Source organism: Pezoporus occidentalis, unplaced genomic scaffold (genome assembly GCF_034315485.1).
Source record: "Pezoporus occidentalis ecotype Australia unplaced genomic scaffold, CSIRO_AGI_Poc_V1 ctg169, whole genome shotgun sequence".
Classification (NCBI taxonomy): Eukaryota; Metazoa; Chordata; class Aves; order Psittaciformes; family Psittacidae; genus Pezoporus; species Pezoporus occidentalis.
The window spans coordinates 1,671,794-1,689,585 of record NW_026913521.1 but is presented as its reverse complement, the minus strand read 5'-3'; the positions used below and the strand labels follow the sequence as shown (position 1 = coordinate 1,689,585).

The following is a 17,792-nucleotide window of genomic DNA, read 5'->3' as shown; positions in this document are numbered from 1 at the left end:
GCTGTACTTGTAGGAACAGTATGAACTCTGTAATGTACACTTCACTTTACTAGCCTTCCCTTTAGCATATTAAAAGCTTATTACAACTCCAAACTTTTCATGCAGATTGTTGGGCATCCGTTCATTCACATGGAGGAATAACAACGATCCATACGCAGAACCCCAGCAATGGAGGAGCAGCTTGCATGTTCTGAGCATCCCAAATTCTCCACAAAGCAAACTATGATCCCATACCTACCAGGCCAGGGTCAGCAATAAGTCCTTTATCCACTGTTAGTGCTAATTCAGCTGAAAATGCGTACTTTCATGTTTGGCTGCTGCTAAGTCATCCAGTTCCTTCAGTGGAGCAGTTTGACGTTAAACCTAAGGCTGTGTAATTGCTGGTTGATGAGGGGCAACAATTCCATACCCTGTTCTCTCTCCTTGAAGGAAAGCTAATCAGACAAAAATTACTTCTGCAGAGGGAGAAGTAATGAGTGCATAAACGCTGTCAAAGAAAAGCCCAAACTCAACCTAGTGAGGTGAAATGTTAAAAGACCTCCTCAGAAAGTCAAGGAGACAAATTCAGAGGAGTTCTCTTTAGCTGGTCCATTAGAGGGATCAAATCACTCACAATGTTAAGGAGAGAACTCCAATGGAAATCACAACTCAAGTCACAGAGGATGCATCAATGGCTGCAGCAGGAGGACCTCAGAACCTTAGGACTCACTCACCCATGCCCAGGCAGGGAGGAAAGAAAGGCAGGGAAGCTCTGCACATTTAATTACTTCTCCATTTCCATTTGTGTTATCTGAAGGAAAACATCAGGTTTAGAACATATGTTGCACATCCTGCAGCTTGCCTAGCCTCTAGAGAGTTAAACCATAAACCTGGCTATTATTTACAGCTGTTCAGCATCCTAGTTAGGATACTTTCAAGGGATTTGGCAGTTTTCTTTTTTGTTCTCTTTTATGCAAGGAAAAAGCCAACAGTGCAAAGCAAGGGATGCAAACACAGCCTCGGGTCACCACCACACATGACAAATTCATATGCATAGATATTACATAAGGAGCACATTAGCTAGATAAAAGGAGGGGGTGGGTTAAATGGATTTCTTGGGGGTTTTAATTATTTCTTTGGTAGAAAAGATTTCTTTTAAGGCCTTTAAAGTGTGATGAACACACTCCATTACAAGCAAGTCACTGAGCTACCTGTGAATGGTACCTCTGCCACAGTTACACCACAGGGATGAGCAGAATCAGGTGCTCTACATCTCCTGGAGTGGCTGATATGTTCGAAGAAGAAATGGCCACTGTACCAAGTGGCACTCATCTGTTCAGGAGCAGAAAAGGTTATTTAGAGGCCTATGAAAGCCGGCAGCTCTCTTTCAGGAGGCAATCACCATGGCTGATCAGCACAGCTGTGTGTGGATTGGACACTGAGGCAGAGCAGAAGGAATGTGGAGCTGCTGCTGTTCCTCATAACAGCCCTGAGAAAACTAACACCTTTGTGGCTTTAAACTCGGAGGGAGAGGGGAAAAACAAAGAGATGAGTTGCTTGGTATTTTGCTAGAAGCAAACAGAGAAGCTGAGATTTACTTAAAGGACTGGCAGAGTGAACATAGGTAGAAAAGAAACTGCTTCCAGGGAGACCCTCACAGCACCACGCTGGCAGAGGTTACCCCAGCCCTGGGCTTTGGTCCATGTAGGCGCAGCCTCCAGTGTAGAATGGGGAAGGGGGAGAATGATGATGGTCAGGGTTACAGTAGGTAAAAATGAGGAGTGGGAGAGATGTCACTGGAGCATTGCCACTTGGTCCTGTGTGCTTCATGTAAAAGGTCACAAATTCTCTTGCACGGTGGTTTCTATTTAAAAACACAACCTAGAGTGCTTTACAAGCATTCCCCCCCCCAGCACCAAACTCTTGCGTTTGCTATCTTAATAAACATCTCCACATTGGAGAGGGATAAAAGGCATTTTGGTTTGATTTAATTCTATTTCCTGAAATTGCTTTTTTCTTACTGCAGTTTTTTTTCCTTGCCATTTAGTCGTGGTGGCCCTCACAGAGGGATAATGCAATAACACTGCTGACACGATTGGCTTCCCAATAACTTGCAAATGGCACTTCCTAGTGACAAAACAAGCACAGCTTTTCTTCTTTTGTAATTAATATCATAGAAATGTCAACCTCCAAAGTTGGTTTCCAAAGGTAATATGTTATCAACAGAAAACTATGGTTTTAAAGCCATACAGTGTTTCTATCTATAGACCCGAAAATACTGTTTACATACAGAACTTGTTATAAGGACAAACAACAGAATTCCTGCAGCTTATGTACATCTGAAAAACCAGCAACTGGGGAGAAGAGTGAAACTGCCTCAGTTGCACATCTGGACACTAGATCTTTCTGAGAGCTGCACATTCATTGTGCAAACTCATTTTGCACGCTGCCTGTAAAAGAACACGGCTCTGTGCTGCGTGCCCATGTTGAAAGGAATGTTACTTCGCATCCATGCTGATCTTCAGCGTTAGCAGTATTTCATGCACAGAGTTAGTGTTTCCAGCTACTCTCCCATCCATGTAAGAAATAACAACCAGCTGGTGGTCCTGGACCTACCTGTAAGCCATGTGTCTCCCACTGAGGCAGAGAAGAAAGGGCGCAGGAGCTGGGACTCTTCCAACTACTGCTCCCAGTGGAAGGAAGATGCTGCTGCTCTGAGGGAGGAAGGGAATAAGACCATCTCCTTTCCCTGAAACAGGAATCAGTTCTTGGCACTGTCTTATGGAGGGTGAGTGGATGGGGCTTTGGGCATACCCCATCTACCTCAATCCAAACCTATGTGTTCTACCTAGGACCTGCTGCTTGTTGTAGTGTGAATCTCTCCTTCAAATGCACACAAGGACAGTGAGCCCCAAGTCCTGTCATCCAATTCTGTCTATAGTTAGTTTTTACAGCTCCTTACAGGCACTCAGGACAAGTGAATGTGAGCTTCAGAGTGCCATCCACAGGGCAGAGAAGACTGAAGAGGAAGCTGCACTCACACCTTGGGTAGAGCAAAGGGCTTAGGGGGAAGAGTATTCAGCTGCAGCAAAAGAATAGGTCCTTCAGTTACAGCACGGGCTGGCACAGCAAACCAGCAGAAACAAACTTTATCTGTGATAAATACTTGCCATGGATGACAAACCAGCCCTCAGGGTGGCTGCAGCTCCTGGGCATGAGATAGGCACAAACCTCCTCAAACCCTTGCAGAAAAGCAATCAGTTTAAAAACACTCCCCCTTTCAATTACTTTCACCTCAAGCACTTTGTCTCAATTCCTTCCACACAGTCTTGTGGCACCCAAAGCAGTACTGACTAGAAGACCAAGTAGGGTTTAGTCTCTGCGCCCCGCAGTATTGCACAGTGGCACCAAAGGGATGCATTTGCTGGAATCCTTTGACAATTCTTTTTCTTCATTACCCAAGGAAAGTAAGGAGATGTAGACACAACTGTAACAGACACATTTAAACATTGCTTTGGCTGTGCTTCCCTACACTTAAAAAGCAGCCTGGGTGCTCTGTAGGGTTGTAGGAACTTCCTACCTACAACCTCTACAAATTGTAAGTCTCTCATAAAAACAGTTCTCCTCCTCGCCTGGACAAGAAGGAAGTTAAACATCACCTTGGCATAAAACGCTTGTTTTCTTTCCCCATCTCATACTCACACTTTGTTTACACATTAATCCCTTTCCAAATTCCTGATAAAACGAAAAGGTAGTGATATTTCTGGGGAAATCCTGTGGCTCTGGATTCATACGGACAGAAGATGAAGTCTCAGTTCCCCCACTGTCCAAATTGCTTCCACACGCTATAGTTCCTATTACACTTGTCTCCATCTGAAATACTACCTAAGTAAATGTGTTCATAAAACAGGGAACGGTTCCGTTCTCCTCAATGAAACAAATCATGGGTCAAAGACCATTTCTACAACGCTCTGAGAAAACTCATTTGACTTGTAATATATTCACCAATTTAAGCAAAGCTTGACCCGAGATGTTGTGAACGTGCACTGAATAAAACAGCCGGCGCTGCTGACACTGTGCCAGGAGCAACCCTGAACTCCTGAATTCTCCCAACAGCCCTTCAATCTTATAAAGCTTTTGGGTGTTCATTTGAAAGGATGCTCTGAGTGACTGGTGTCTGAGTAGTGCAGCTGCTCTTATCAGAAGCTCCCATCTCCTGTTGAAATAAGCTACTGTGCAATTACTTAATTATCTCTCTCTCCTATCCTCTAAAAAATCCACTGCGATTCAACTTGAAGCAAACCCAGTTAATCCAGTTTTGTGGCTGAGAATTAAAACAGAGAGAAGTCAGAGATTCAAAGCTGCAGCTCTTGTGGCAATACCACCGCTCTGAGAGGCACAGATATTAATGCCTTCAAACCCTAAGTATCTGAGGAACAAAGAAATGCAAAAAGCCCATTGTGCAGCTTATCCTAGCTAGTATTTTATAGAGCCTGCTGTTCAGAAATCCTAAATCCCTTCCCCTGTCCTTGGATGCTGCTCAAGCCCGTGCCTAACTTCCTCACTGAGCCACCCACCTCTTGCTGTTTCCCTTTCCCTTGCTTGTGGGGTGCAGAAGTGAGGTCTGCGCTGCCTGACTTCCCTTAACAGTAACTCCCTCATCCCACCCATCCATCTTCCCCCTTGCTTCTCTGCCCTATCCACTCAACCGTTCTTCATAATTCAGGGGTGAGGAGCTCAGGAACCATTGTTACAGCACAGGCATCAAGGGAACTATAACTTTGAATTACCTGACCCAGGTGAGTTTAAATTCCAAGCCATAACATTGGATTTACCTGATTTATTTTTATTGAATATTTAACTTTTGTAAGTCCTACAGCCCTTTCTCTGAGAGAAAAATGGGAACTGAAGGTCAAATAAATTCTTTTATGGGTATATTTCTAATTGTCATATTCTAACCTCTCAGCACTGAGCATCAATACCTGGTGGTGGGAGAACAAAGCAGAAGCCAGTCAGTATTCTGGGAAATAATGACGTTTCTTAGAGTCCTTCAAAAATACTTCCTAAAGTAACACATAGCTTTGAAATTTGATGCATATCTGGAATTGTTATAAAATTCTTTAAAACCCTCTAAACACCTCACTTAAATAGAAATCGTTAGATTTAACATCAGTAAGAATACAGAGGCCGTCCTTGTGCCTCCACCTCAAAAGCATCAGATGTAATGGTAGTAATGAACTCTGTATTTTTAGCATTATAAACTTTACCACATACATAAAAAGGCAAAAGAAAGAACGACACAGAACTGATTCCCCAAAATTGACTAACATCATTTTTATGAGCTCTTTCGTGCTTCGAAAAGGGAAAGGGAAGCAAGGCCCAGGAGTCAATTCATGTTCTGCCTCCAGGCTGGACATTTGAAGCTAACTTTCACCATTTCCATGTCAAAAGCCCTCGGGTGACTCAGCTCTACTGTAATAAAGCCCATCACCTTCATGCCTCTGTGGGACAGATGCCTTTAGGTACCCATACAGGAACACAAAGAAGTAGAGTATCCAAAGTCAGGGAAAAGGCAAATTTATCCACTAGCTATAACGAATTAGGGCACCATCAGATAAAGAACAAACGATCTCACTAGAGAGGATCCAATGGGAGGAAGGAAGAGGAGGGCAGACCAAGCTCCCAAACATCTGCACTGCCCAAAGCCACCAAACAAGCTCAGTCTCATCTCAGATCCAGAAATCTCCCCAACAGATGCAGACAAGTCAGAAACTAAGGGAACTTTTACGCTTTGCAAAGTCATTTTGGAGCAGGATGAGGAAGTGAGAATTCAACAACTCTGCAGCCTTCTTCATGGAGTAAAACAAGTGAGTAGTAAACCTATGACTAAATCAGGGAAAGGAAAGGAGCTAATGTCTGACAACGAAAAGCATCCCCGTGTCCCAGGAGGCCATGCCACAGAGCACACACTCCTCCTGTCTTTCAGAAACCTGCAAGTCTCTTGAGGAACAGTAACATTTTCTGGTTTCAAGATACTTCCTTCTTCCAAATGCTCTTTGTGCACCGCTTTGACACTACTACAGCCAGCCTCTTCTCCAAACACATTGATTTCAGCTCTCCTTATTCATCCTCTATAGAGAGACTCTGCATCTGTATCAGCAAATGACATTAACAGGCCTCGTGGAACAGCCTGCTTCATAGGAAAATGGCTTGTACTCATTTTATTCTGGAACACAATTGCCATTTGCTTAATATAGTCATGATATTTTACTGAGGTAATTATACTCTTAGCTATCAGTAACAATTAAACCCTTAGACTGAGGTTGCTTAATAAAGGTCTCAAAATAAATAACACATTCCAAACACAATATTTTAAAATGTCAAGCATGCAAATAAGATCTTGTAATGAATATAACGAAGCAGTAAGGATAAATCAGCACAAAGTTAGGTTGTCATTGCAGGAATCTCTGCTACAATTGCCACTGGAGTATTGTGGGGGTTCAGAAAAGGCAGCATAAGCACTGCAGACAAAACCATTTAATTACACGTTATGGCTGGCTCAGGAGAAGGGCAGGGTGAAGCTGCAGAGCTGAGACTTGTGTAACTCAGCTTATGGTGAGACCAATGGAATTTATACTTATTCTTTTGTATTTTCTGAAGCAACTCCCATGAAAGCAAGAGTCAGACCATTCCATTGCAAGAGAAACAGAAGCCAGAAACAGACAAATTGGGGGGTACAGACAAAGGAGGAAAATCACTCTCGAACTCTGAAATCTAGAGAGATTTGAAATTACGTCAACACAGACTCATAGAACCCGAGGCTGGAAAGACCTTTAAGACCATCAAGTCCAACCTTTCCCCCAGCACTGCCAACTCCACCACTAAAGCATGTCACTGAGGGCCTCATCTACGTGGTTTTTGATCACTTCCAAGGACAGTCCTAGAAAGCTGTTCCATACAGAAGGTGAGAGCATGGTGTAAAGGTCCTTGCAATGCAGACAGCAAGGTGATCCATAAAGGTTAAGTAGAGCAGTGACAGACATTTAAAAAGATCAAAAAACAGAGAGGAAAAGTGTTGTCAGAATAAATACTTGCAGAATCTTCTTGTCGAGCATCCACTGCAAAGCATGGTACAGCAGATTACCTCCAATGCTGCTGTGTTTAGGAGGCTGCTGCCCAAGCTCCAGAAGGGGTTCAGTGGATGAAGACTAAAACATGGCACAGTAAATAACTGGAAGAAGTTCTCAAAAACATGATTAAGAAATTTGGGTTATACAGGGGAAAAAAAAAGAAACACCCTTGTGTTAAAAAACCCTCACAGAACTCTTTCCCTGAAGCACCTCAAGACACAAGGCTCTCAGAGACCAACAAAAGCAAACACAAAAGGTGGTATTTCCTCAACCCCAACAGAAAACGCCTACAGCAGCAAACCTCCAAATCCCACTTTCTCCTCACAAAACTTTGGATGCTTTACCCAGGAACCCAGACACTCCTGGGTAAACCATGAGCACAAAGCCCAACAATCACTTGGCATCAGCACAGCACCAACTAACAGCGGGAAGAAAAGAGATCTATCATAAAAGCAAATACCTCATCTCTGACCTGTTTAAAAGGTCCCCTACAAAAGGGGTCTAAGAATTAAACTGATGATGTAAATGGATACTATAAATCACAATTCAGCAGAGATCTGTTCAAACCCCCTGTACTCCACAAGCAGCAATTCCCTTTTCTTCTCTGTCACACAGCAGTTAATGATCTTCTCTCTTCTCTTTGCTATCATCTCCCTGTCCATAACTATGAATCACCTCTTTGCTGGAATTATTTAACTGATTAATATAATCAAGTTGAAATTAAGGGGAACTGCACTCAATCTAAAAGGTTGTTGCATCTCTTTCAGACATAGAGTGCCTTGTCTCCTCTCTTTTGAAACACACAGGACGATCTAGTAAGTACCACCTCACCTGACAAAGCTTGCCTTGCTGAATCACAGAAGAGAAAGCAGTGGAATTGCTTTAAAATGTATTTATTTGCAGGCATGAAAAGGAAGACAACCTTCATGGGTTTATAGAAACCTGTGAAGAGAAGACGTGGTGAGCAGAGGTAAAGGACTGGCAAGGGTTAGGCTAACAGCATTTAACAGTTGCAGCACATGGAGTGGCAGCACAGCTGGTGATGCACGAGTAATGGTGCTGCTTAAATGATACAGTCATGAAGTGGACTGAAGGAAGGGAGAAGCATCGCATCATAACAGCCAGCGAAAAGCACCTGGTAGTCCTCATAACATAGAGTTTTGCCCCAACACTGTGTGTGCTACCTGGACACAGAGCACGGGGTACAACACCCAAAAGGTGGTTTGTTGCAAGGCATCTCTTTGCCAGAGTGGCTGGTTTTATTGCTAGTGAGTGTAATAGAGTGCAATATTTAATGTTTTCATATATCCCAAGGAAAGGGTTATTTCACCTTCTTCACTGAACCTCCAAAACCTTAAGATCCTTCTTTGTGCTTTAAAATCATCTACCTCCTAAGAAAAACCATAATGCAGGACCCAGTGTGACGGAGAAACCATCAGCATTATTTTAAATCTTTACTGATTACACAACAAAGCAGATGGCAAATCAAGTCATGAACTCTACATCTGCCATGCTTAATGAACAGTTTAATTACCTAGTCTCATTTCTGATGCCTCTCTGCCATTCTCAGCTCCGGGAGTCGCTTACACACTTCGCACTGACTCTTGCAGAGATATCTCCAGGAACATGTGGTATGAACAGGCAGCTGGGGTTGGTTAATCAATACTTGTTTCATCTCCGACTTTTATGGTGATGGCCTAAATTATGTCTCAATGGAAACAGATTTCCTATCGGATCACACGAGCTGGTGGAAAGCTCAGGAAACAAGATGGAATTTTTCAGCCTCTTCTCCAGGCAGTGGAGTACTCAAAGGCAGACACACGCACAGAAGGGAAATAAAACCAGCAAAACAACAACATCCAGCTCAACCAGATTAATTCATTTGCTGCCTTATGCCTTATATGAGAGCAAGGGATGCAATTAGGACAGTGTACATTGACTAAGTCTACAATTTGAGAAGCAAATTGTGCTCTATTTGGAATAAGGAAGAAGTAACTGAAATTGAGCTTCACAGTTTGAGTTTTGGGGTACTCAGACGGGCAAGAGCTTCCCATGAAGGGTCACACACTGGCTGCAGAAAAGTTGGGCGTGTTGTGTCTGGTCCAATCTGCTGCAAGTGTTATGGGCTGTTCCTACTCTGCAGCTTCATGCACTTACATCCAGTAGCTCCGTGCACAGGACAAATAAGTGTTTTAAGGAGTCACTGCAGGAGAAGAGGCTGCAGGTCTGAACCCGAACAGCAGCTAAGTAAGGAACACAGCTAAGGACTGATCGAGCAGGTGACAACCCTAAAAGGACCCATGCAAACCAGCTTCAGGCCCCTGACATCAGACAGCTTTGTGAACCCTTCACTGGGCCCCTATTGCTTTCCTCCAATCTCACTTCTGCTGCATAAGGTCCATTTATGCCTCTGAAAGCTGCTCTCCTGAAACAAACAGAGCTTTGTTTCTATTAAATACTGACTCCATCAGTTGCCTGCACTCACATAAGGATTTTCACCAAGGGTTTTTTATGGGACACCTACATCTCATATAAGATTTCCTAACAGATTCAAATTTTAGTCTTTCAGCAGCAGAATTGCATATTCTTAACAAGTCTATTTCATAAAGAAAAAGCAGGAATTGTGTGCAAAGCTCTCAGAGAAAGAGAAATGCTCACAAGCTTAAGGACAACACAGAAGTCAAATACAAAGCTGTGTAGGTAAACATGGCATTCAAAGCCAATACAACAGTAAATCAAACAGGGAAAAGGGGCAGAGGTGGACTAGCTCCTTCCCCAGCATTTCAGATATCTCCTACTACTGCTGTATCAGAACTACCTCGGGTAATAAAGCAGAGATTAAGGATTTCCCTAAAACTCTAAGCAAAGCCATAGGAAAAAGATAGCCCGACAGACAGTGAACCCAGCCAAGGGGATTTCTGAAGGAAGGAATGAATATATCCCTAGAAACATCTATTTCTTTTTCATCACCTTAAGTGAATAGAGTGACACTGCAGGAGATACCTTGAAGCCATCAACGTCTGAAAACCTTTAGGGTGTCCAAATCTAATCTCACGTTTCACTGCAAACAAATAGATCAGAAAACTGAAGTACTGTCCTGATTTACACGGACATGTGGGAGATAATCAACTAATATGTTTAAACAGCAGTTTGTCAACAGGAATAATCTGGATACAGCTCCTATACCAGCCCACTCTCAGAGGTGGAAATGACTGGGCTGGACCACTGCACTAGTATATCAGAGACTAGAGAATGCTGCTGAGGTCTTCCAGAGAAGAGAGATTTGTAGTGAGTCACCGAAGTATCCTAGATTGACAATTGTGCCCATTCCAAACAGTAAACCAGCTGGAAAGGCCCAAGTAAGGTCAAGAAAGCCCAAAAGAAGCAAACGAGGTGAGGAAGCAAGCAATGGACAGAGAAGCTAAGTGCACTGAAATGGAAAAGTGAGAGCAACCAAGCCAGACTGTGGCAAGTAGAAAATGGACTGGGCTGGGGGATTGGAACTGGATGAGCTTTAAGGTCCCTTCCAACCCAAACCATTCAATGATTCGATGAAGTGAGACAAGCAATCTGTAAAAGCCAAACAGTATTGCTTGAATCTTGAGGAAAAAGAAATAAAAGCTATACAAGTAAGCCTGAGGAGGAATCAGGCTGGTAAAGCAAGGACCTCCTGAAGAGTGTGCTCACTACTGAAATACTGGGTACTGCTTTTACCAAATGCTGAACAGTTTATCATTTTCTATGGATCTTTTAAAACATATTCAAGGCCTGAGACTTCCACGTTACAATCTGAGCCCAAAGAAAGGAGGATAGCTGTCACTGCGTTAAACTTACACTGTTGAACGTATCTCATGCCTTTCAGTCCTCACTTACTCAGTATATAGAAACAGATTCACTGCCCTAGAAGAGGGTCAAAAATACACAAATGCAAAAATCACACTATCAAAAGCAGTATCAATTCAATCATATATATAATAGTCTCCCCCAAATTAGATTTTCACAGTCCTATTTAACAAGACAAAGATTCAACAGAGAGAGTTCATCTCTTCCATTCTCAAATTACATAGAAGCGCACAGTACCACTGATGCCACTAATGAGATGATTAAATACCATTCTAGGTGCTATGCTTTCAATGTGAAATAATTATTTTTGACAGGCAATATATTTGCTCAAGCTCATTTGAAATCACAATATCAGACTTTTTTTAATTAAATCAAATTCCTTCTTCTGATTTTGCATGAGAAGAGCAACCAGTGGAAGAAACAGTGCCAGGGAGAGATTGCCCAAGTGCCATAATGCGTGTACTTGTTCACAAAGGACCCCTCGCATTCCCTGGATGGAATATAAATGTTCAGAGAACAGCAAAGTCTTTCTTGTTTTAGAACAGGTCAGTTGAGGAATCATTGAGCACAGTGAAAACTTCCACTGTCAAAACACAAGTTCATTTGCCATGGTCTGATGAAGGACCTTTCCAACTCTTCAGGGGAAGGACAGCAAACAAAGCAAAAGCTCTGTCTTTCAATAAATGAGGGTACAATCCGTTACCTGACAAAGTACTGCTGTCTTTCAGTCCAGTACTTAAAGGAAAGTAATGATATTTTATATTCTATGACAAAACATGCTGAGGGCTGGAAATAAGTTAACAAAGGGAATATTTTAGAAACCATCTGAGAAACTTCCTCCAGGGCTGAGCAGCCCAGCACAATGTCAGAGAGCTGAGAAGGTTGTAAAGGAAGGATTTTTACTGGGTTCTGTACCTACCTCTGTCATATCCAGCCACGGCAGTACCAAACTAGAACACCACGGAGGGCTGTCTGCTGCTGGGGGTATTATAGAGACTGTGGAGAAGAGATGCCTTTTCTGTTTGCATGGAGAGAGTTTGGTCCATTCAGCCCTTACTGCAGTGCCTACCTCAGTGTGAAGCAGAAAGAACCGCTGTCATTTCTTTCTCCTCACTCCATGGCACCAAATTCTGCAGCCAGAAGATCTAATAGAATATCCTCTTGTAAAGCATTTGTTTCATGCTTCAAGAAGCCCTGCTTACCACATCATATAGCACAGCTTCTTTGACTCAGCAATGACATGGAATTACACAGAATTAGGTACAGCCCAATTAAAATGGATCAAAATGCTTTAGTTAACACTGGAAATTTAAAGCCTGAAGTACAAGCAACAGAACAGCTCCTTCCTCTCTTGCTCAGATATACCCTCTCATGTGCTCTAACTGCTTGAGTCTGACCTTATGCACATGCATAAGCTTATTGAGGTGAGCAGCTTTGTAACATCAGGGAGAGTGAAGTTTTGGAAGGAGTATTCTTGGGAAGTGAAGTAACCATCATTCCAACTAGAGAGAATTATTATTCCCTTTGGGGAAAGAGCAGTCTCAGAATTGAATATAAAATTTTTAATGCTCTACAGACTTCAAAATTATTGCACAGGATTTCATCACGACGGCACAGCTGATACAGGATAATGCAGACTTCTTTGATATATCCTATAGAAAGAACCTCAGAACGCATTTTCAATTTACTGGTCTAGTGACCACCATTACATTCCAACAGACTTTCAGTGTAAGAGGAAGGCGAATCTCATACACTCGGTAAATTGTTTTTCCACAGGAAGAGTTGACAAGGTGTCGTCGTTTTGTTCTCTTTAGGAAAGGAGGTGATGCAGCCAAAGCCATTAGAAATTCCCTTCAGCAGCTCAAAGCACTCTAGTGACAATTTAAGTCCATTCTCTGCCGTCACATAAATGCCAAGCCTCAGACAAAGTCCCGTGTCACCACCACAGCATGAGCCCAGACGGGGGAACTCTAGCAGAGCCTTAGGATGTACTAGCACTTTTATTCTAACGCAGTCCTAAACGCAAGTTTCATGTCTCTTCCTCACTACGCAAAGACCCCATGGCAACTTTGTAGTACCAGTTATGGAGGTGAGCAAAGAAGAAAGAGAGAGAACTGCACCTAGGGTAAAGAAAGAAGGAAAGGCTTTTCCAAGCATTAGCCAGGAACTCACCTTGGTGAGCAGCAGCACACGTTTCTGCAGCCGCCTGACCAGTGTTTCGTGCTGCTCGCGTTTCTTCTTCTCCTCCAAGAGCTGGCTCTGAATCCGTATTATGTCCTCCTGTAGCTGTACCCGGGCCTTCTCTAGTATTCGGGCACTAAGAAAGATAATACAGACATGTGAGACCTTCAGCGCTGCCTCTTAGTCAGACAAATGAGAGGAGAAACATCACCATGATACCAGGACACTGGTGCTGGTGCCATTTCATCTCATGGCTGTGCCACTGGAAACTGAGTAGCTGCAGTCTCATTATCAGCTGTTCTTAGAAAAAGATAGGAGAGAAAAACCATCCCAGTGACAGCCTTCTTGTTCAACACAAGACAATTACTGGAACCTCACATATACAAAGCATTTAAGTAATTCCAGATCTCTTTCAAAATCAGCCCGTTTGCCTTTGAGAAGATGCCTCATTTCCAACAAATAAGGCACAGTCTTGGGTCCTACTGTATCTTTTAATCTTTTCCTAACGAAGTAGAAGTAAAACTGAGGTTTAATATGATCTGCTTTGACAGATAGACAATACTCAGCAAGTAACTATAGCCACCACCTGCACACTGCGCTTGCCAGCAACCTCTATTGGAAGAGAAATGCCTTCTGAGGCCTAGTGATTAGCACTTCTTTTGCAATGTGGGCATGACTCAACTAAGGCAGAAGAGCTTGGTCCCTCCTCTTCCCAGCCCTCTGTGCAGCATGATGTGGTGATGCACAATTATCCATGTATTCCTGGAGGTGTTCTTCATGTGTGCCCTTCAGACACTTGGTCTGCTGCTGCAACACTCATGGAGCTGCTCCAAGGCATGCACCAAGCAGCTCCTCACAGATCAAAGATGCTAGCAAAGCACTTGATCAATACCAAAGTAAGAGTGAAATCATTCTAGGGATTGTTAAGCATTGATTCATCATAAGTTTAGCAGGACAAGTTCAACCAAGCCTGCGCTACCTTTAAGTATTTAAAGTGGGAGCAGGACATGAAGAAAAGCATTGCACACGAGTCAAAAACCCTCAAGCAAGTGAGAAAGATCAAAAGCAACATCTTTACCTTACTCAGTAACAGATCTTTGTTGCTCTGATGCTAAAAACAAGACTGGAAAATTGCTGAGTGCTTCAGAGGGGTATTCTTTTCATTACAATTAAAAGAAAATAAGTCCAAATGCTTTTACATAAACTAGCACCATTGTAAGGTACTGTGGAGATAGATCCAAAAGGGAACTCTGCTTTAAAAGACACTCTCAGCATAAATCAAGTACATCCTGCACTGCCAGGTCACCAGATCATACTTCTTGGGAAATTTATGTAGGAATTCATACCTCGAAATCCCACCCCCCTTGAAGAAAAATATGCATTTTAAAACACTGGATGAATTAGGAGCCTGTTTAAAGCTCCAGTTTGATTTGGAACCATTCACAGACCAATTTAATAATCAGGGACTATGAAATAGTCTCTTCGTTGTTGCATTCAGGTGAGAAAGTTCATCAAGAGGGCTTCAAATCTGCATTTGAAAATGGATAATTTCATTACCAGGGCACCATTACTTCCTTGGCTCTGTTTTAATTAATCAGTTAAAAAGGGAACCTGTGCTCAAGAGTCGTATCTATGGTAATGGAACATGAAGTGGCACCAGACCTGCACTGGACGTTCCTTTCCCATCCTACTCTCAGCAAGTATCTCAAGCTTAGTCTCATGGATACTTGCTAGAAACATTCGTCTTTCTCTGATTGAGCAATGCAAGAATTCCACAGGATAAAGCAGAGAATCAATTCTTATCAGATTCCACTAAATAAATCCATATTAAAAGCTATCCTAGAAGCCAACACCCAAAAAATGACCACGAGCAGGCTGAGCCCTGGCATCTCTGAAATACGGGACAAAATTTGGTGGTACAGCCAAGATGTCAAATGTTACAAGCACATATGCATCACTCAGGAAGTGATCACTTGCAGTGAACAAACCACACATCATTCAGAAGTTGCAGCTGCTAAATTGCTTGCTCTGCAGCCCATCCTTCTGTATAGCAAACCAACCCATGCTCACACCTTGGTCCCTCAGTTCACAGTACAGCATCCTACACCTTAAACACCCCTCCAAGGGCAATTTAGGCTGACAGTAACTTACAGTTGATGGACACAATTTGGGCAACACCTTAATATGTAATGGGAAGATTCACTGCACCGTGCCTCTCAAAATCCTAGGCTTAAAGCACTTACCCTCCTTTCCACAGGGTTTGTATTAAACCAGACTTTGCTAAGCTTGTACTAAGACAGTGCTCATGGCTAAGTGCCAGCCTATCAAGTTTGCAGCAGGTCAACCTCCAATGCAGGGCAGAACGGGTGGCTGAGAGCAGGTAACCCCAGCTACTGTCTTAACAGTCATTAAGGTTTGCTCAATCTTTTCTATGCACAGGGTAAATACAAGTACAAAAACCTCATCAACTGTGTTATAACAAATTAAATCCCGCTACAGAAACCCTACTGCAAACATTATTTGCTCTATCAAATAAACTTAGTCCTGATTAAAGTCAGAACAGAAGAAGAAGAAACGCAAACATAAGATTAAGTACTACAAAACAGGCAGACTCTCACATTTGATTATTGCAAAAGATTTGATAGGACAATAGAGAAATCTTTTTTCCCCCAATCTCCCAATATTGTGCCCTATTTCTGTAAATGATGATGGATGATGACTGAGTTGACATTCATAAAGAAAAATGAGATAGGTGCTAGGTTTCATCTTGAAATAATGAAAAATACTCAGATACACACCTCTGAAACCAGTTTGGGAAATGACTATTTTAAAACATGAGAAAAGTTGAGCAAAGACAGACAAATGGGCAATTTCCTCAGCCATTGCATGGTGTTTGGAAAGAACATCACCATCTGTAGATATTTCAGCCTCACATCAAATGTGATGTTAATGTACATGAAGTTTAAATGCCAGAGATGTCTATGAAAGCAGAGACAACACTCAGACCCTCTGAACTGACTCTGTTAGCATAGGCTCCCTTGCTACGGGAAGCGTGAAATTCAACTTCCTTATGACTCTCCACATATTGAGATCCTTTCTTTCTCTCTTAGGAGAGATTGGTAATTCGTTCAGAAACTGCACCAAACACCACATACACTGGCTATGTAAGAAAAAACCCAAACAGAAAGTTACATTCCCTATTAACACAAACCAGAATGGGAAAGCAGGTGCCCAGCAGCAAACAGGTTCAGGTGAGATGCGGGCCCTCTTCTTCCCCAGTGATGACATCTATGGCTTTTCCAAAGGAACTGCTCCCTCCAAACAAGTGTTAAATAAAAAGGGAGTAGGCCCAAAGTTCTCCATCCACCCTAAGCTCAGAGAAGTGGCACTTTTTAAATCTCTGCAAGTTCAAAGTAAACCTTTTAAACCTTCAAGAGAAAAAGTCATTTCTGTTTATCAGCCTATTAATGTTCCTCGTTCCCCATCCCTGAGAATGAGATGCCAACATCTTTCTGTTCTGAGCCGCTGAGACTCTTCACACTTTGCTCTTCCTTTCTGTAATCCACTTTAATGTAATCTTAATGATAAAACTTCATTTTCCAGAATGTTCTTTGAAAGGCTGAGAACAATGACTGCAGAGAGAGAATACTGAAGCCATGAGATACATTTTAATAATCTCCTTCAGAAATTACAAAAGCAGCTGATAGGGTTTCGGGTTTTTTTCCCCCCAGTGATCCATAAAACATTATCTTAATCATTCCATCCTTTCAACAGTCAAGTTACCACCTCAGAGAGACTGAAAAATAACAGGGGAAGCACACAGGATGCCAGAACCAGTCTGTGTATCAACCGGAGATGAAAACGAGAGGCCCACAGCAGCACAGAGACAATTAGAAGAACAAGACTGTCTGGGTCATGCTGCAACCCAGGAGAAGATGAGACACTTGCACATACCAGGGGCAACTGTCAGAAACAAGGATCGCATCAAAGAGAAAGCACTGAAATCCAGGGAGCGTGGACAGGAAGAACATTGAAGGTGTAAAGAGGGAAAACACAACGCAGTGTTATCACGCAGACATAACAGCAAAGAGAGACGTGCTGGAGCTATCAACATCTTCATGACAGAGTCCAAAATAAAAAGGTTAGCACACAAGCTAATGAGGCAAAAAGGAGCAAAGGAAATTGTTTTCTAGCAAGACATTGGGATGAAGAAAGCAAACCCATTCCTGAGGCTTGACAGCTTGCAGCCTTCTCAACATACCTTCACATTTACAGACAGCACACACCCAAGACACAAACCACACTGGAGAACAAACATGTTATTCTGTATTCTGGTTCTTCTCCTCCAGGATTTATAAGCCAACAGGAAGGTGTAAGTAGCAACAGGGCAACTCCGGCACATCTTCATATGGTCCAGTGGGCAGCAGCAGAATATCCCTGTCTCTGCCCTCTCCAAAGGCTCCTTCCACCCTCCAGTTCCTGGCACAGACTTCTTCTCCTTTCAGCCTCTGCCTAACCGGCCTCGACAGGAGCCACCACTGTGTGGGATGGGAATCAAAAAGGAAAAGCAGAAGGGAGAAGATGACAAAACTGATCTGACTTACAAAGGGACAGGCCACAGGACAGAAAAGGTGGAGCTTGGCAAAACACAAAAATTTC

The 17,792-nt window shown here is 42.7% G+C and overlaps 1 protein-coding gene across 4 annotated transcripts in view; it reads right to left on the bottom strand.

Moving 5' to 3' along the window:
* Window positions 1-17,792, bottom strand: part of MAD1L1 (mitotic arrest deficient 1 like 1) — a 368,957-nt gene that overhangs the window by 241,582 nt on the left and 109,583 nt on the right. For all 4 annotated transcript variants that reach the window (XR_009963812.1, XM_062613593.1, XM_062613591.1 and 1 more), the window contains exon 11: window positions 13,125-13,269. Coding sequence is in view for 3 of the 4 variants with exons in the window: in XM_062613593.1 (XP_062469577.1) it covers window positions 13,125-13,269 (145 nt within the window). In the remaining variant the exon portion in view is untranslated. The remainder of the gene's footprint in view (window positions 1-13,124; window positions 13,270-17,792) is intronic.